Source organism: Crocuta crocuta, unplaced genomic scaffold, assembly GCF_008692635.1.
Source record: "Crocuta crocuta isolate KB4526 unplaced genomic scaffold, BGI_CrCroc_1.0 scaffold70, whole genome shotgun sequence".
Lineage (NCBI taxonomy): Eukaryota > Metazoa > Chordata > Mammalia > Carnivora > Hyaenidae > Crocuta > Crocuta crocuta.
The window spans coordinates 17552030-17572856 of NW_027528417.1; the positions used below are offsets into that span (position 1 = coordinate 17552030).

Sequence of the window (20827 nt, forward strand, 5' to 3'; positions counted from 1 at the left end):
GGGAGTGATCAGTGAGGTAGAGGGGAGGGTGTAGAGGCAATGCTATTTTTAGTAGAAGTTGACTGATGAGAATATGAGAGGAAAGCTTGCAAATTCATGTTGTTTTGGCCCTGCTGGTATTTATAACAAATTAGTTGTCAACATATTAAAAATTGGAAGATTTCATGCAAAACCTGTATTTCTGGCTTCACTTGAAAAATAAGATCAGGCAATACCGGGTTCATGTTTTTGCTTGGCAACAATCTGCCAAAGTTAATGGTTGTGTCATTTGGATGGAGCATTTTCTCTTGATCATCACAGTCTCTGTCACCAACTATTGATTATTCCTGACCTGCTCCCCTCATTTATGTTACCTGCTTGTCCTCTGTAGGTGTTTGAATTTGCCTCTGAGTGTTAAGATTTACTTTCTTGTGTAATTTTAAAAGAGCCTTGGGAAGTAATTTCAACATACCATGCCATGCCTAGGTGATCACAGATCTTGTCAGATTTAGCATGTACAAATATTGATTCATGGTGGAAATGAAGCATGATATGGTTAAATGGGCCAGAGTCATCAGGAAGGTTTAACCTCTTTTAGCCTGGAATTATTTCATTAGAGAAGGCTCCAGAGAGGGTCATGAGTGGTTTAGAGGGCAAAGAGAACAATTGCTTCAGTGAAGAAGCTTTACAGACTGAGCTGGAATGATATAGTAACAAAGGCTTTCCTATCTCTAATATTGGGGTTTTATGTGGTTAGAGATAATGTTTGTGTGGTACCTTCCCCGTTCTAAGCAATTACTAAATTGGAGCAGAAATAACAGTAAAAGCGGCAATAATAGTAGCTGTTATTGTTACCCTGGCTCTTTTCAGATTGCTCAGGTTGTTTCAGCCTGAATGGAATCTTCTGGACTTAAAATGTCTGGGTTGACTAAAGCAACCTTGGCTGCTGTGGGCATCAGTCTTTTCTCTCAGCCTCACTCAGCTTTAGGTTACCATAAGGGTCATCCCTCACTCTTCAGAAACTCTCTTCATCATTTAAGAATCCCTTCTCCTTTAGGAAGTTTCTTTCTTTTTTATTTTTAAGGACCTTCCTTCCTTCCTTCCTTCCTTTCTTCCTTCCTTCCAGAGAGAGAGGGAGAAGGTGCAATGAGCAAGGGGCAGAGAGAATCCCACAAGTGGCAGAAAGAGAGAGAGAGAGAGAGAGAGAGAAAAGTGGGGACTCACCCAAAGCGAGGCTGGAGGTCACTCAAAGTGAGGCTCAAGGTTGTCTGATGTGGGACTTGAACTCATGACTGGGAGTTCATGACCTGAGTCAAAGTCAGATGCATAACAACTGAGCCACCCAGGCATCCCTCCCTTAAAGGTGACTTTAGATCAGTGTTTCTCAAAGCATTTTCTTGCAGAACACTAGTTCTACTGGATGTTAAAGTCTTTTTTAAAACAATTATTTTTGTTATTTCAATTTCAGAGAGGCCTTAGGAATGATGAATTAAATAAGGCTAATCAGGTTTTATTATTATAGGATTTCTCAGAGTATTTAGCTAAAATGGTAAGGTGACTTGAATATCATATATATATAATTTCCCAGACTTAGCTGAGTTTGGGAATTTCTTTTTCTCAGAATATCTTGCAGGACTAGTACTTCATCTATTATTTTGGGGAAACACTGTTTTAGGTGAATAGACTAAATGTAGAAGAAAAAAACTTAAAAATTCTATAGATAGGGTATAGAATGCAAACAACATACTTATAAATCAATTAAGAAATTAAAAAAATAAACTAGATAAGTAGTCTTTAAATTTTTTAAAACTTTATTTATTTTTGGAAGAGAGAGAGCAAGCAAGCAGGAGAGGAACAGAGAGAGAGGGAGACATGGAATCTGAGTCAGGCTCCAGGTTCTGAGCTGTCAGCCCAGAGCCCAGCATGGGGCTCAAACTCAGGAATCATGAGTTCATGACTGGAGCCAAAGTTGGATGCTTAACGGACTAAGCCATACAGGTGCCTCAATAAGCATTTTTAAGGTAAGTATTCTAAAATTCTTTTAATGCTTATTTATTTTTGAAGGAGAAAGAGACAGAGCATGAGCAAAGGAGGGACAGGGAAAGAGGGAGACACAGAATCTGAAGCAGACTTCAGTCTTTGAGCTGTCAGCACAGAGACCCACGCAGGGCTTGAACTCACGAACTGTGAGATCATGACCTAAGCCGACTGAGCCACCCAGGCGCCCCTTAGGTAAGTATTCTAAAACCAGAAGTTTGTTTAGAACTGTAAGAACCTACAAGCAAATGGGAAGTAAAATAGATACAATATTAAGCTGTTTCAGATTCCATGAGCAATATAAACTTAAGGCTGACTTGAAAAGGAATCTCTTTTCTTTTTTTTCCTTTAGATCAATGACCTACCAGTTGTAGATCACAGGTCATCCACCTAGATCCAATTTTAGGATGAGAGTTTAAAAACTGTTGGCGGGCTCAGTAAGTGGAGCATGTAACTCTTGATTTTTGGTTTGTGAGTTTGAGCTTCATGTTGGGCGTAGAGATTACTTAAAAAATAAAATAAAATCTTAAAAAAATAAGTAAATAAAATTAAAAAAAAACATGCTTTGGTATTGTTACTTCATGAATGTGCTCAGACGGTAATATTTTATTTTTTTTTATTTTTTATTTGATTTATTATATTTTTAATTTTAGAAGAGAGTGAACAAGCCATGGAGAAGGGCAGAAGGAGAGAGAGAGAAAATCTCGAGCAGGCTCCACGCTCAGTGCAAAGCCTGATGTGGGGCTTGACCTCACAACGCCAGGATCATGACCTGAGCCAAAATGAAGACTCAGTCGCTCAACCAACTGAGCAAGTCAGGCACCCTAAACAGTAACATTTTAGTAGCTAAAAAGCAATGCTGATTTTTCTCATTGGTGGTCTTATAATCAATCAAGTATATAATTTGTGTTTTAAGAGTACATACTTTTTCCTCATGGTATTCAATAAATGAGTTACTTTGAGTGAAAAACAAATACAGCCTTTATAGATTTCTAATTTTCCTAAACAAATATTCATGCCAAAAATGTTATCACAAACATAGACTGACGTGGTTTATCTCTTCTCATCAGAAGCCCATATTTATAAAAGCAAAAACACGTGAGATGTTTTGAGGAGTGACTGGGAGTGACACCTCCAGCCTGTGACAGCCTGTTTTAGAGAGAAGGCTCCATTTTGGCTGCACTCTTTATTGGTTTGGCTCCCCTGGCTTAGTGGGACCCTGTTGCCTCCCGTGTTGTGGTCTGACAGGTGCCCATTCAGTACTTCTCAATAATGTGGGAGAATCCCCCCTGCACATCTTACCAGGAGAGGCGTCAGACATACTGTATGATTTTATTCAGTTGAGTAAGTAACCATTAGTTGTCATTCTGGGAGGTTTAAAATCTCAATGCCTGTCTATGGGCTGTGATGCTTATTTTAGCTGAGCAGATTTAGATGGTGGAAGGAACAGCTTAAGTAAAAACATGGAAATCACGGTGTTGTGAGGACCTCAGATTTGAGTAGGAGAGGAACAGGAAATGAAGCTGTGGTATTATGTGGGGCCAGATCACAGAAGGCTTTGTATACCTAGCTGAAATTTGGTTTTATTCTATCACTCAGTGGTTCCCAAAGTTGAATAAGGTTCAGATCTCTTTTAAGAGAAACAAGGGGTGCCTGGATGACTCAGCTGGTTGAGCATCCGACTTCAGTTCATGTCATGATCTCATGGTCTGTGAGTTTGAACCCTGTGCCGGGTTCTGTGCTGACAGCTCAGAGCCTGGAGCCTGCTTCAGATTTTGTGTCTCTCTCTCTCTCCCTGCCCCTCCCCTGCTCCCGCTGTCTCTCTCTCTCTCAAAATAAATAAACACTAAAATTTTTTTCAATTCCACATATGAGTGAAATCATATGCCATTTGTCTTTCTCTGACTGACTCATGTCATTTAGCATCATACCCTCTAGATCCATCCATGTTGTTGTAAATGACAAGGTTTCATGCTTTTTTTATGGCTGGGCAATATTCCTTTATATATATATGTACATGTACATATATATATAAAGGAGCCCCACTCAGGCACCCCTACTTTTAGTTTTTTGAGGAAACTCCATACTGTTTTTCACAATGGCTGCACCAGTTTTGGAATTGTTGACATATTAAATCCTTTTCTCTTTTCTGAGTTGCTAAGGGGGCACCTGGATGGCTCAGTTGGTTGAGCCTCTGACTTCGGCTCAGGCCGTGATCTCACAGACGTGAGTTTGAGCCCCACATCAGGCTTGCTGCTATCAGTGTGGAGCCTGCTTCAGATCCTCTGACCGCCCCCTCCCGCCCCTCCTTGGCTCCGTTTCCCTGTCAAAAATAAACATTTAGGGGCGCCTGAGTGGCTCAGTCAGTTAGGTGTCCAACTTTGGCTCAGATCATGATCTCATGGTATGTGGGTTTGAGCCCCACGCAGGGCTCTGTGCTGACAGCTGAGAGCCTGGAGCCTGCTTCAGATTCTGTGTCTCCCTCTCTCTCTGCCTCTCCCCTGCTCACACTGTCTCTCTCTCAAAAATAAGTAAACATTAATAAAATTTTTTAAATTGCCAGAGACTTTTAAAGAGGTTTATTTTATTTTTTATTTATTTATTTTTTAAAATATTTTTATTTATTTCTAGGAGAGAGAGAGACAGCGTGAGCAGAGGAGGGTCAGAGAGAGAGGGAGTCACAGACTGAAACAGGCTCCAGGCTCTGAGCTGGCAGTCAGCACAGAGCCCGACGCGGGGCCCGAACCCACGAACCGCGAGATCATGACCTAAGCGAAAGTCGGACGCTTAACCGACTAAGCCACCCAGGCGCCCCTCTTAAAGAGGTTTATTATTCTCTCACACTGTTGTTTCTGTGATGGCAAATAAAATATTCAATTTATTAGCTAACTTGAAAAAAAAAGTCTTATTTCTTGAAAATGTCTTTCATTGTAAAATTGATCTGCAAAAGTGAAATTTTGTCTTCATAAGTGGCAGAAGAATTCAACTGTGAATGCCACAGCAGAGGTGGAGTGATCGTTACCATTTGGCATTAGGTCCTGGTAACCGATGAGCAATGGTACCACCATCCGTGCAGTTCTGCAACCAAAAACCTAGGTGGTACCCTTGACACCTCTCTTTCTCACGCCACTTTATCTAATCCATCACCAAGGTCTGCTGATTCTCCTCTCTTCTAGCTACTTCTTTCTCCAGTCTCCTAGCCACATTGCAGTTTTCAAAATGCAAATTTGATTTCTCAACCCTTAACCCACCCACCATTTAAAACCTTGAAGTGGTTTCCATTTGCTCTTCCTCTAAGACTTGTAACATGGTCTGCAAGGCCTTTGGAGATGTTCCCTTCCTTCTTCTACTTGGTCTCTGTTGTTCCCTCTGCTTGGAGTGCTCTCTGCTCTGCTCACCTCCACCATGTTCACCTTACTAACTTCTATTGTCCTTCAGGTGCAACTCATACCCTCTTTGTTGTACCTACCACAGTTATAATTTAAATTTGGACTCATGTTTATTTGGAATTCTAATCCCCATGAGGGCAGGAAACTTGCCTGTTTTAGCTCCATTATATCTCCATCAAATATTGAATGAATGAGTATTTTTAGTAGATTACACAAAGTAAATATTATTTTTAAAATATGTACAAGTGTGGATTTACATAGATATTCTACTCTAGCCTCTTTGCCCATGGGTTGGAGAGTATCACTCTCCAAAACATCTCACAATACAAATACATTTTAAGAAGGGGATGCTTTACAATCAATATCATGTAAATAAGTAGAAATCTTATTATACTTATAAATAAGTATACATTAAGTATAAATCTTTGGCCAAGGCTATCTATAGACAGACAGAGATAGGACCTTAGGGTATTGAGGCTTGGCATCAGGGCTTCACAATGCTCATCTATTGTGTTTTTTTTTTTCCTTTTAGCCTATAATTAATATATCTGGAGTATTTCAGGGAGATTTTTAGAAGCTTTTGATTTTATATGAAGGTATCAGATTTGCAGCTTTTGGTTTCCTAGTGTTTGAGGCATAGTAGGAAGTACTAATACTAATAACACCTCAGCAAGGTGGCTTGAGGTGTGCTGAGGAAAAGTTTTTCTATGCAACAGGTGCTTCAGGAATTCTCATCAGCAGATATAGATATAGTGACCTGTAAGATTCTTCTGCTCAAGTGCATATATTCCCAGTGAGAGGAGAAATGATTTATTCCTATGACATTAAAACATTTTTATTATGAAATACTTAAAGCCACCAAAAAGTACAGCAAATGATATTAGAAGGACCTGTCCACTCACTCCTAACCATGTTAAAATTAACGTGTATAAGTCATTACAATTTTTTAAATGTTTATTCATTTTTGAAAGAGAGAGAGGGTGCACTCATGCACATGCATGAGTGGGGGAATGGCAGAGAGAGAGGGAGACACAGACTCTGAAGTCAGAGGCTCAACCAAATGAGCCACCCAGATGCCACTATGTCATTTTAAAAGGAAATAAAATATTACAGAAACAGATGAACCTTTTGTGTCTCCCTCTCTGATCTTGTATTTGTATTTCCAACACAAGCTATACCTCCAATTACACCTTGAAATTGTTGTTCATCATGCCCAGGTATTTTTTATGTTTTTAAGCACCTATATATGTATCCATAACCAACATATCACATTTTTACATATTTACGAAATAAATACAAATGGGGTTATACAATTTGAATCTTTTTGTAATTTATTTTTGCTCAACATTGTTTTTGAAACTTATACATACTGATACATTATAGCCCATGTTCTTTAAGTGCTATATAGTAGCTCACTGTACAAATACCATAATCTAGTTATCTGTTCCCTTGTTAATGGAATTTAGATTCTTTCAGTTATTACAGACAATGCACAATGAATATATCTCCTTTTATACATGTGGGAGAGGCCCTTTATAGCATCTTTTCTCAGCTAACAGCATTAAGCCCTGATGCCCTAAGGTATTCACTGTATATAATGAATTAACTTCTCCCTTGGACATCTAGAATGAGACTAGATATGTGTCATCTTTGGGAGAATTGGGAAAATAGTCACTGAAATAATTTTGTTTAGGGCTTAATTCACTTGCAGAAGCCTCTTTAGAGAAAGGCTACCCTAGAGCATATATGTAGAAGTGGAATTTCTGGGTTCAAGGATAGGCATATGAGGTGGAAACCATTAGTTACCACTGAAATCTGTTCTTTCCTTCTTCCATCGTAATGGAATTGTAGACAGCTCATAGCTGCCTAGCTGAGGATTGCACTTCCCATTTTCCCTCTCATTTAGATGGGCCCAGATGATTAAATTGTCACTAGTAGAATGTGAATGGAAATGATGTATATTCCTTCCCTGCTGGTGCCTCAAGACCAGGTCACATATTTCCACATTCTTCCTATTTCCTTCCACCTGGGTGACTGGTGATGGCAATGAGTAGAATAATTTTGGAGTTATATGTTGAACCGGACAGAACCACCATCACCCTGGGTCTCTGACTATTGTTCTGGGATACTTACCTAAGGCTTTTATTTATGAGGGAAATAAACTTCTTGACTCTAAGCCACTAAATTTTAGGGGCCTGCTAGGGATCTAACAATACAGCCCTATAGCCTATTTCCAATCTACCAAATATGGCCAAACTTCTCTTTAATATGATTCTATCAATTGATACTCTGCCAGCAATGTGCAGAATATCCTGTTTTTCCAGATCCTTGACAACAGTTGGTGTTGTCAGGTTTTTATGTTTTCCCATGAGAAGGGCCTAAAACAGTAACTCATTGCTATTTTAACTTTAATTTCCCTGATTATTTTCCTGATTGGGTGTCTTTTCATGTTTGAATGGCTGTTCAGGTTTCCTTTATGGTGTGTGAATGGTCTGTCCCTATCATTTGCCTGTTTTCCTACCTGGTTATTTGTCTTTTATTATTGAATTGTAGAAATTATTTGTTTATTTTGTATCAAGAAACTTTGTTGGTTATAACTTGTGGGTTCGCTTTTCACTTTATGGCTCTGGTACAGAAATTGAAATTTAAATATAGTAAAAATGTATCAATCTTTCCTTTATTATTTGTGTTTACAACTTGTTTAAGAGGTTCTTCTCTACTCCCAAGGTCATAAAGTTATTTCACATTTTCTTCCAAACATTTTAAAGTTTTCCCTTTCAAAGGTCGGTCTTTGATCTACCTGAAATCGATTTTTCTGTGTGGGTTGAAGTAGGAATCCCTGAGTTCTTAAAAATACAGATAACCAATTGTCCCAACACTATTTATCCAAACTTCTTCCTTTTCTTACTGGTCTGTAATGTTTTCTTGGTCACAGATCATATTTACATATATGCACGAGTCTGTTCCCAGCCTCTTTGTTCTGTTGCATAGGCCTATTAATGCATCTTTATGCAGGAACACTGTGTTAATTAATCATGATATGTTAGTGTCTTCACACTAGCTAGTTGTGTAAAGATGGACAAGTCACTACCTTTTTTTTTTATAATTTCTGAAATGGAAAAGGTATACCTACAGTGTTGTTAGGGAGATTAAAGAAAGAAGAATTTCATGTAAAGTACCACATACAGAGTAGGTAGGCATTCAACAGAGAGCAGTGATGTTATGATCATGTTGAAAGTACGATGAAATACAAAGAGAAATACTGTGATCAATCTCTTTGGGAACCACAGTTTGATTTACAAAAAGGAGTGAGTTGGCACACCGTTTCCAAGCCTCTTGCTACTGCAGAAATTGTGATCCTGGCGTTTTATTATCTAGAAACCAGGTAGCACAAGGTTATGTGACGGACAATGGGATAACACTGATAAAGGTGATACCAGCTCTGGATGCAGGTCGAATGCTGAGCAAACAATCGTAAAATCTTAAGTGCCATAAAACACATGAGTTGGGGCTAGCTGATCGCTGACGACCTTCACGGTATTTTCTGGTGGATAAACGGCCGCCCACCGTCTGCTCCGTCCTGCCTGCAAACACCCAGCCCCACCCCCACCCGCCTCCGAGCTACCATCAACCCTCCCGGCTACCCACTGGGGCACACGGCCTCAGAGAAGATTCCAGACAGGCTCCCAGAAGCTCTGAGAAGGATGGTGCAGAGCCAGGAGCGCGGTGGAAAGGAGGAGCAGCCGGCACCTCCTCCAGAGCTTCTGCGGCGCTTCTGGGAAATAGAGTCCTTCGCGGCGTGTCGAGCCTCGGGCTCCCGGAAGAGGGACTACAATTCCCTTCAGTCTTGGGGATTCTTTGTGCAGCACGCCTGCGCAGTCTGGCGGCCAATGCCGCTATAAAGGCTTGTTTTGCTCTGGGGCTGATGCTCGGGAGCGTGGTCGAGTGGCCGGTGCGGCCGTTCTGGAGCCGGGGCACAGGTAGGTAGCAGCTTCCATTTGCACCCCCTCCTTCTCTGTTGGTTGTCACGGGGGTCACCTCTGTATGCTCCCACCCTGGGTGGCGGGCTGGGATCGAGGATAAGAGGAGGTTCAGGGGGAATCCGGAGAGCTGGGAAGCGCAGTCTGGCCTCCTTCTAGTCTCCCGCCGCCCCCTCCTCGGGACGCAATCCTTGAGGGCTGGCTCGTGCGGAAGTCCTGGCGTCGGAAGGCAGGTAGGGTGGGATGAGTGGTCGAGAGTGCTGGCTATATTCCCGGATGCGGCCACCAGGGGGTGCTGCGCCCGCGGCCCGTGGGTGTGGGTAGCCGTGGCCTCGTCAGGCCCAAACTGGCCGTGGGAACGCCCTAGGGTCAAGGCATCCCAGGTGAAGCTGACGAGAGAGAAGCCCCCCATCCTCATGCTTGTGGGGAGGGCGGCCTGGGGCACCCCCTCCTCAAGTCTTACACCGGCGATTCTGAGCTGCCAAGCGACCTTAGAAGTCATCCTCTCATTTTTTGCAAACGGGTAAATGGAGGTTCGTGACATAAGTACGCACAGCAAACCCTGGACAGAGCCAGGAATGGAGTCCTGATCTCTTGATTGTCATCAGTGCCTTTCCACTTCCACCACACAGAGCTGCATGTTGCTTTGTGTTTAGTGCACAGGGGTCATCTGGCTTCTGCACCGACGTGGGGAGGCGGGAGGCAGAAGGGCACAGGAATGATTGGCAAAGTTTCAGAAGGTTTTGAAGGAGGAGATGGATAGGTTATATTGGAATCTTTTGCCTAAGTAAGGGGTGCGGAAGGTTGGAGGCACAACAAGTGGGTTACCAGAGGGTGATGAATAGCTTCAGGTCTTCTTGTGCAGCTTGAGGGCCTGAATGAAATTCCCGAGGTTGGTTACCTAAGGAATGTATAATGAAGGCAATTTGGAAACACCAGTCGGGCTAGTTACAGTTCTTGTAACCCCCCTCCCCCCATGCAGTTTCCTCTGCATCATTGTGCAGGGAGAATGTCTACATTTTTACCACTGGAAGGAGAACCTTGATTTTAAAAAAAAAAAAAAAAAAGGCAGCTGACTGGCCTCAACTCTGTTGATTTTGAATCTGGGCACTTCTTTGGGGTTCTACCGCTTTGGTTATTCTGCTAGTGCCCTTGTATAGCTCTAACTCAAAAAAAAAAATCCTTTCATTTTTTCCTTTCTTGATCGCTGAGTCAAGTTAGCATTGAAAAACAACTTTTTAACACCCGAAAGGAGAACAGAAGAAAATAGGGAAGTACAAATAGAGTCAAAAAGAGTAAAGCCTAGCGATCCTTTCTTGGTTGCTTTCTTCAGATTTGAGCTTGTTTCTTTCTAAAATCCATATGGATTCCTAGCTCTTGGGTGGCCTCAATGTGGGGTGCCAGATCTTATAACCCTGATACACAGAAGATGGAATTCTTATGTTCAAGGCCAAGAGATAGTAACTTTGTGCATACTCAAGGCCTGCCTACTCTCATGGCTATGCCTCTTTCCCCAGGAAATTAAAGAGTGTTAGAGGTAATGGAGACCTGTCACTCACCTCCTTCATACATAGAATAACTTGGAATAAAATGATTGAAACACGCTTTAGTTATCATGAGTTCTTAGTTGAGATGAACTTTATGTTCTTCTTGACATGGCATTTGGAATTGTGAATTTGTTCGTTGGGCCACGTCCCTTTCAAACCCACTTCCTTCCTCTTTTCAAGATGGGACTTATCTGTACAGCTTCCACATAATCAGCTAGGTTAGGGAGCCTTTTGAAAGGAAGGTTGGAGTTCGGTGATCCCTCTAACAAGGATTACTCTGATCTGCAGCTGCAACCTGACATTGGGGACACCAGCAGATGCCAGGTCTGTTTATAGTTTAGGCTTAATGAGGTCTCAGTGACGTGATTGCTGTGTTCTTGGTTATAAGCCGGTGTTCTTTATGGTACAGTTTGTCCTTGGACAAGGTGACTTTTTTTTTTTTTTAAAGATAGGTAATTTAGCAGTATCAACTCAAGGTAGTTGAACTAGACTTCTGAAAGGCAAGAAGTTGAGCTTTCTCTGTGTGGAGGAGATTCAGTTCTTTTTTATTTAGTAAGTATTCTCCTTTTCTCTGATACCTTAAAAAATGAATTGTAGTTGTCAGAATTTTGTCTGCAGAGTAGTACTTTTAAGACACAGTGATAGCTAGGAAGTTATGGAATCCACAAGGCAACATAGCTATCCTTCTTTAATTTCTAGTGAGGCTAGTGTGAAAGGTGTTTTCTCAGCTTGTGTCTGGGAAACTTTGAGCCATCTCAGAGTGGGGGAAATGTGTGTGTTTTATTTTTTCAGAATTAACCAGAGTTGGAACAGTATATTGATTAAAGTTAGCCAGGCAGGCAGGGGTTTAGAACAGAGTTTCAGGTAGATACTAGGTAAGATTTTGTAGCACAGGATGGGGAATTTGTGTTTTCTAATAATAGTTTTGTTGAGATATAAATTATATACCATGAAATGCACCCCTTAAAGTAAACCCAACTCAGTGTTGGGTTCACAGAATTGGGCGACCATCACCACTGTTTAATTTTAGAATACTTTGAGTACCCCAAGGGGAATTTGTTTTTAAAGTTAAGGTGTAATATTGTTGCGGCACCTGGGTGCTCAGTCGGTTAAGCATCCTACTTTGTCTCAGGTCATGATTTCACAGCTTGTGAGTTTGAGCCCCATGTCGGGCTCTGTGCTGACAGTTCAGAGCCTGGACCCTGCTTCACGTTCTGTGTCTCCATTTCTCTCTGCCCCTCCCGTGTTCGTGCTCTTTGTTTCTCTCTCAAAAATAAATAACCATTAAAAAAAATTTTTTTTTAAGTTAAGGTGTAATAATATTGTTTTGTTTTGCATTTAAGGTATAAATTTGTTTTGTATATTTATTGATGTAACTTCACGGAGCTTTAAAATAACACTTTTAAAATAACTAACCCGGGGGGCGCCTGGGTGGCTTAGTCGGTTAAGCGTCCGACTTTCGCTTGGGTCATGATCTCGCGATTCGTGGGTTCGAGCTCCGCGTCGGGATCTGTGCTGACCGCTAGCTCAAGAGCCTGGAGCCTGTTTCAGAGTCTGTATCTCCCTCTCTCTCTGACCCTCCCCTGCTCACGCTGTCTCTGTCTCTCTCCTAGAAATAAATAAAAACATTAAAAAAATTTAAAAAAAAAAATAACTAACCCGGGGCGCCTGGGTGGCTTAGTCGGTTAAGCGTCCGACTTTCACTTAGGTCATGATCTCGCGCGGTTCGTGGGTTCGAGCCCCGCGTCGGGCTCTGTGCTGACTGCCAGCTCAGAGCCTGGAACCTGTTTCGGAGTCTGTGACTCCTCTCTCTCTGACCCTCCCCTGCTCACGCGCTCTCTTTCTCTCTCCTAGAAATAAATAAAAATATTAAAAAATAAAGTAAAATAACCCATTACCTAATTATAAAAATGCAGAGATGGGATATATCATTGGTAGAATAAATGCTTTTTAAATTTTCATTTAGTAACATTTAGTAGGAGAAATGATATCCATTTTAAAATTGTGGAGTTTATAACGCTTGGAACAGACTTAAAATTCATCTTTTTTATGGAAGGACTTATCTGAATGCCCTCTATGTGGGTTTGAGCTTAGTTGAAGGCAGTGATATCTCTTTACTAGTATGTTTACTTTTTTCTCATGTTTCCTCCCCATCTCTTCACTAGTGTGTTTTTTTCCTAATCTTTTTTTCTCCCTTAGGGGTGGGAGGTGGTAATTCTTGATTCTAATACACTGATATTTTTTTCTTTAAAAAAATGAAATGGCACTTGAAAAACTTCTGAAAAATTATCTTTATAGATATAATGGTAGAAAACCTTAAAGCTTTTGCCCTTTTTTTCCTAGTTTAAAGTACTTTTGCAGATGATTAATGAAGCACAATTTAGGAAATCTGTTTCCTTGAGGAAATAAAGAAATATTTTAAAAATTCTAGTATAATTAACATATAGTGTTATTCTTTGATGAATTTTTAATTTCAGAAATTCTCAAGTGATACCAAAAGTCTGTGAGCCCTGGCACCTCTACTCAGAAAAGATGAAGGATATCGACATAGGAAAAGAGTATATCATCCCCAGTCCTGGTTACAGAAACGTGAGGGAGAGAACCAGCACTTCTGGGCAGCACAGAGACCGCGAGGATTCCAAATATAAGAGAACTCGACCGGTCAGTATTTCATTTCCTGAATCCCTTTTCTTACCTGCTTGTTGCATTAGACTACACCTTCTTTTTTCATATAATGCATAATTAAAAAGAAATTTCATTTTTGTTGTTGGCTTTAGATCACTGGTAAGAATTTGTGGTTACATAGAAAGGAGGAGAGGTTGGCTTCAGCCTCCCACCTATTTCTCCTTTTGAGTTCCCCTCTCTCCTTCTTATACTGCCCTTTGGTGCCTTCTGAAAAGGCTTTGCTTAAGAGAAGTCACCTCATAGGGATGGGGATGGGGGTGCTAGAGAGGGAGGAGAGGGAATATGAACCATTAAACTTCATTCATGTACTTAGGGGCGCCTGGGTGGCTCAGTCGATTGAGTGTCAGACTCGATCTTGGCTCATGGTCCCAGTGTTGTGGGATCGAGCCCTTCGTTGGGCTCAATGCTGAGTGTGCAGCCTGCCTTAAGATTCTTTCTCTCTTTCTGTCTCTCTCTCAAATAAAAAACAAAACAAAATACCCCCAAACTTCATTCATGTATTTAAAATTGTGGGTTTTTTAATTTTTTTATTTTTTGCCTCTGCCTGTGTTGTCTGTGTTTAAAATGTGGATCCTTTGGAGAAACTCATGCAGATTTCAGAGTACTAGAAAACTTCTAGATTGTTGTAGTATAATCAGTAAGTTTTCTGAGGAAATCATGGATGTGAAGGAACCTTTAGATAAAAATTTTGTTTTCTTCAAGGGAAATAATGAATATACATTAAAATTTTTTAAATTAATTATTTTAAATGTTTATTTATTTTGAGAGCAGGGGAGGGGCAGAGAGAGAGGGAGACACAGAATCTGAGGCAGGCTCCAGGCTCTGAGCTGTCAGCACAGAGCCCAATGCGGGGCTCAAACACACAATGAGATCATGACCTAAGCTGAAGTCAAACACCTAGCCAACTGAGCTGCCCAGGTGCCCCATGAATATACATTTTAAAATAGAAGAAATATCTTTCTTCTGAAAAAAAAAAAACCTTTTCTTCAATTGCAAAAATAACTAATAAGGAAGAATGGGGTGACTGGGTCTAGGAAGGTAAGGTTTGTATTTATGTACAGTATTTATTATGTGAAAATTTGAGAATCAGAAAAACTTTGCAGCTGACACTGGGGTTTCATCAGCCTGACTTTACGTGTCCCTCTTTGGTATATGAAAGCTGTTGTCTTATTAAACAACATTTTCTCACTAATAGATGTTTTCTGTCCACACTATATATATATATTTTAAGCTTATTTATTTTGAGAGAGAGAGGGAGAGAGAGAATCCCAAGCAGGTTCTGTGCCACCAGCTCAGGGGCTGATAAGGGGCTTGAACCCACGAACTGTGAGATCATGACCTGAGCCAAAATCAAGAGTCAGATGCTTAACCGACAAAGCCACCCAGGTGCCCCTGTCTCCACTGTATATTATATAGTGCCTTCCTATTCAAGCTTAACTTTGGAAAAGAGTCAATGTAATTACTGTCAAATCCTTAAGGTGCCAGTTTTATTACTTGTTTGTGTTGTTTGTCTAGGCCTTATGTTAATTAACCACGTATTGAATATCTCCTGAGCGCCAGGCACTGTCAGTATAGCACTTAACTCTAGAAAAAGTCACAAAGGTAACACCTGGAGCAGGACTTTGAAGGGTGCTTAAGTAGGGATACTTTCAAGTTACTATGACATCTGTGGTTTGATGGTTTATGAATAAAATGCTATTGATAGTAGAACCTGACTCATTGGATTTTTGAGGATTAAATGAAATAATGCATATAAAATGTTTAGACTGATGTCTGCCATTCTAAGATGGTGTTTTAACGTTCTAAATGTTAGATCTTAGAACTAGTTGTCTTGAGCTTAGGATGTGAAACAGAAAATTCTGCATGCCATGCTAAGGAATCTTTCTCTATAGGCACTGGGGAGCTATTGGAAGTTATTGAGGAGAGTTTTCCCTCTCTTTTTATTCTGAGATAATTATGCAAAGAGATTCCACATATACTTTATTCAGCTTCCCCCAATGGTAACTTCTTGCATAAAACTATAGCACAATAGGGGTGCCTGGGTGGCTCAGTTGGTTAAGTGTCTGACTTCGGCTCAGGTCATGATCTCATGCTTGTGGGTTCAAGTCCCGCATTGTGCTCTCTGCTGACAGCTCAGCAGAGCCTGGAGCCTGCTTCGGGTTCTGTGTCTCCCTCTCTCTCTCTGCCCCTCCCCTGCTCGTGCTATCTTTCTCTCAAAAATAAAATAAACATTAAAAAAAAAAAACTATAGCACCATATCTCAATGATACAATCCACCAACTTACTAAGAATTATCCAGTTTTGTGGTTTTGGGTGCACTCGTTTGCATGTGTATATTCTGTGCAGTTTTTTTGCACGTGTAGATTTGTGTGACCACCACCACAGTCAGGACACAAAACAGCACCATCATCAGCATCTCTCATGCTGCCCTCACCTCCCTCACACAGTCATCTCCCTTCCCCTTGTCCCCAGTCTCTGGCAGCCTCTAATCTGTTCTCTACCTTGACAGTTTTGTCAGTTTAAGAATGCTATGGGGGGCACCTGGCTGGCTCAGTCAGTTGAGTGCCCAACTCTTGATTTTGGCTCAGGTCATGATCCCAGGGTTGTGGGATTGAGCTGCATGTTGGGCTCTGCACCGAGCATGAAGCCTGCTTGAGATTCTGTTTCTCTGCCCCTCTCCCCTGCTACTTGCTCTGTCTATAAAAAAAGAAAAAAAAAAAAAAAGAATGCTATATAGATGGAATCACATAGTGTGTAACTTTTGAGATTGGTTTTTTTCACTGTGCATAATTCCCTTGAGATCCATCTCATTTAATATGTGTATCAGTACTTTCTTTTTGTAAGTAGTATTCCATATTTTAGATAGTTCTTTCCTTTTCACTGTGAGTACTATTCGATGTTATAGATGAACCATAGTTTGTTTAACCATTCATTTGTTGAAGGACATTTTGGGTTATTTCTAGTGTGTGGCTGTTACAAATAAAGCTGCCTTGAACATTTGTATATAGTATTTTGTGTGAATAAGCTCTCATTTGTCTGGATAAATGCCCAGGAATGCAGTTGCTGGGTCATATGGTAAGTGCATGTTTCTTTGTATAAGAAACTTCAGTACTCTTTTCCAGAGCGGCTATACACTTTTCCATTCCCACCAGCAATATATGAGTGATCCAGTTCCTCTGCATTCTTGGCAGTATTTGGTGTTATTATCATTTTTATCTTAGCCATCCTGATAGGTATGTCTGATATCTCATTGTGGTTTTCATTTGTGTTACCCAAGGGCTAAAGATACTGAGCTGAGAAGGGATTGTTAAGACTCGATTTTTATCTTAGGAAGGTTAGTTTTGAGACAGTGTAGAAAAAACCTGCATAAGGGGCGCCTGGGTGGCTTAGTCGGTTAAGCGTCCGACTTCAGCTCAGGTCATGATCTCACAGTTGGTGGGTTCGAGCCCCACATCGGGCTCTGTGCTGACAGCCAGCTCAGAGCCTGGAGCCTGTTACAGTCTGTGACTCCCTCTCTCTTTGACCCTCCCCTGCTCACGCTGTCTCTCTCTCTCCCTCTCTCCTAGAAATAAATAAAAACCTTAAAAAAAAAAATTAAAAAAACCTGCATATGAGAGAGAGAAAATATAAGGAGCAGTCGGGAGGTGGGGCACCTGAGTGGCTCAGTTGGTTAAGCGTCCGACTTCAGCTCAGGTCATGATCTCACAGTTGGTGGGTTCGAGCCCCACATCGGGCTCTGTGCTGACAGCCAGCTCAGAGCCTGGAGCCTGTTTCAGATTCTGTGTCTTCCTCTCTCTCTGACTCTCCCCTGCTCATGCTGTCTCTCTCTCAGAAGTAAATAAAAACATTTAAAAAAAAAAAAAAAGGAGCAGTCAGGAGGCTCCAGTGACAATCTACGTGAGAGAGGCTGGGAATCTGCATCCAACCAAGCATCATAGCAAAGATAGATGAGAGTAGGGACAGGGGTGTCTCTGGAAGAGAAGGACATATTGGGAGGTCTGGGATTGGTGGTAAGAGTTTAAAACCATTAATGGATGTATAGGAAGAGAAGAAGATGATTCAGGAGGTGAGAATGAGTTTGCTTTGGTTTTGAGTGCATCCAGATAAAATGATCAGTAGACCGAGCACAGGCAAGTAGAGTAGGAAAAGACAAATTTGAAGTCATTAGTGTGTCCATGTAGATGAAGCCTTGGGAGTGAGCAGGGATGGTTTATAGCCCAGGGAGAGGAGGAACCTAGGAAGCTATTGTGTGTGGTCTGGTGAAATTTCTAGGGATGGGATACCCTTCCAGTTGGTTAGAGTAGAATTGTCATTAGGATGTGCAGTGGCAGCAGCCAGCTTTTCCTCTGCAGGTGGAGAAGAACTGTTGTGCCCTTTGTCCCCTAATTTATTAAGTCAGGTGCCAGACAGCAAGTTTCCTTCATGTGATCGAGTCTTATCTTGAAGAAACAGGAAGGCTGTTACTACTTTTATAAAATTTCAAGACTCCACATGAACTTTACTTTCGCTATCCTTTCATGTTTCCCAGACTTTTGTTTCATTTATTTATTAAAAAAAAATTTTTTTACATTTATTTATTTTTGAGAGACCGAGTGAGACAGAGCATGAGTGGGGAAGGAGCAGAGAGAGAGAGGGAGACACAGAGTCTGAAGCAGCCTCCAAGCTCTGAGCTGTCAGCACAGAGCCCGACGCAGGGCTCGAACCCACAGTGAGATCGAGACCTAAGCTGAAGTCAGACGCTTAACAGACTGAGCCACCCAGGCGCCCCTCCCAGACTTTTAAATTTGAGTACTGTTTTCATGATTTTTATCTTATCCTTGTGTCCTCTGAAATTTTTTTTTACTTGAAGTATTTCTTTTAATCTACTAGGTTTTTTTCTTTTGGCTCAGTCTTGACCTAAGCAATAAATAAATAAAATAATAAGTTTATGCTGCCTGTTTTTTTAATATATATGTTAAAATGAATACATAACTGTCAAGTGTTTTTAACAAGTTCACATACTGAGGCGCCTGGGTGGCTCAGGTCACGATCTCATGGTACATGAGTTTGAGACCCTCGTTCAGCTCTGTGCTGATAGTGAGGAACCTAAAGCCTGTTTTAGATTCTGTGTCTTCCTCTCTCTCTGCCCTTCTCCAACTCACGCTCTGTCTGTCTGTCTCTTTCTCAAAAATAAATATTAAGGGGCGTTTGGGTGGCTCAGTCGGTTAGGCGTCTGACTTCAGCTCAGGGCATGATCTCACGGTTTGTGGGTTCGAGCCCCACATCCGGCTTTGTGCTGAAGCTTGGAGCCTGGAGCCTGCTTTGGTTTCTGTGTCTTTCTCCCTCTCTGCTCCTCCCCGGCTAATGCTCTGTCTCTCTCTNCGACGCAGGGCTCGAACCCACAGTGAGATCGAGACCTAAGCTGAAGTCAGACGCTTAACAGACTGAGCCACCCAGGCGCCCCTCCCAGACTTTTAAATTTGAGTACTGTTTTCATGATTTTTATCTTATCCTTGTGTCCTCTGAAATTTTTTTTTACTTGAAGTATTTCTTTTAATCTACTAGGTTTTTTTCTTTTGGCTCAGTCTTGACCTAAGCAATAAATAAATAAAATAATAAGTTTATGCTGCCTGTTTTTTTAATATATATGTTAAAATGAATACATAACTGTCAAGTGTTTTTAACAAGTTCACATACTGAGGCGCCTGGGTGGCTCAGGTCACGATCTCATGGTACATGAGTTTGAGACCCTCGTTCAGCTCTGTGCTGATAGTGAGGAACCTAAAGCCTGTTTTAGATTCTGTGTCTTCCTCTCTCTCTGCCCTTCTCCAACTCACGCTCTGTCTGTCTGTCTCTTTCTCAAAAATAAATATTAAGGGGCGTTTGGGTGGCTCAGTCGGTTAGGCGTCTGACTTCAGCTCAGGGCATGATCTCACGGTTTGTGGGTTCGAGCCCCACATCCGGCTTTGTGCTGAAGCTTGGAGCCTGGAGCCTGCTTTGGTTTCTGTGTCTTTCTCCCTCTCTGCTCCTCCCCGGCTAATGCTCTGTCTCTCTCTGTCCCTCAGCAATAAATAAATGTTAAAAATTTTTTTAAAAAAATAAACATTAAAAAAATTTTTTAATAAAAAAAAAAAGCTTTGTCTAGTACATTATACTTTCAGAGATTTGACCCTGAAAGATTTTCTGTACGGATTAAGGGTATGTGAATTTGTCTATGGCCTTGTGTTTTCAGAGTCAGGAATATTACCTGTGAGTCTGTTTGCTGTTAAGAAGGAGAGCAGGATGAAGGAGATTAGTATTTGCAGGCTCTGCATTATTTTTCTCTTGATTGATACTCAGTGACTCAGCAGATTTTCTGGACAGTCAGTGATAGGATGAGTAAGAATACCTGCTTTTTTTTTTTTCTCCTTTTCTTTTCCCTGTAGGCATCCATAAAGCTTTATAAAGCTCAGTACGGGTGTGTGATACGGTTATCTGGCTTGGCGCCAGGTGTTGGTTTCCAATAGCAGCCTGGAGCCCTCTGCGGGAGATGACAACAGCAGTGCTATTGGTGCAGAGCCCAGTGGCTTTCTTGCACGGTGAAATGAATGTACAGTGCCATGGATCTCCTGAGGTTGGCCTGCTGCCGTGATCATGAGCTTTTACTCTGTCTGCAGTAGGGCTGCTGCTGCTTTCCTAGGAAATGCTGCTTCAGGGGAATAATATAGCCTGTTGGCCTGAGTTGAAGGAGCCTCCTGTCGAAAGGGAAGAAGACTATTGGAACCAGCTTAATGTATTTTAAGCAGTTATAAATACCTAAGCCTTTATTTTGTTAAGATGCATAATCTGGATGTTACAAATGGTTAATGAAAACTTTTTTTCAATGAAATCTTGGTTCTGCTTTTAGGCAGCCTTCTGCTAATGCTTTCTTTAATGTCTCACCATTCTTTCCCTTTCTTTTAATAAAAAATAAACAGGTCAATGCCAGGAACAGGAATCTGGGCCTTCAGAGGTCTTTGTCAATGATCGAACCTGTCAATATCAAATTACAGATTAATGTGAAGTTAATTTGGTGCACTGACATTCACTAATTAGCAGAATTAAGCTTGTCTGTCCCTTCCCTTCTTATCCTCTCTTTAGGGAGTTAGCCTATTTAGGTAATTAGATCTTACATATGTTTTAATTATTTAAGATTATTTTGTAAATTAGCTTTTCAAGGAATCAACCTAGCTCTGTTATTAGATATCAGATG

At 41.2% G+C, this 20827-nt stretch overlaps 1 protein-coding gene across 4 annotated transcripts in view; it reads left to right on the top strand.

The window, feature by feature from the left end:
* ABCC5 (ATP binding cassette subfamily C member 5) overlaps window positions 1-20827 on the top strand; it is a 168255-nt gene that overhangs the window by 64549 nt on the left and 82879 nt on the right. For 2 of the 4 annotated variants that reach the window (XM_077754472.1, XM_077754473.1), the window contains exon 4: window positions 13410-13593. In XM_077754472.1, coding sequence (XP_077610598.1) covers window positions 13410-13593 — 184 coding nt within the window. Of the gene's footprint in view, window positions 1-9303; window positions 9386-11225; window positions 11257-13409; window positions 13594-20827 lie in introns of those variants that run through there. The other 2 variants (XM_077754474.1, XM_077754475.1) reach the window with 2 other exon arrangements.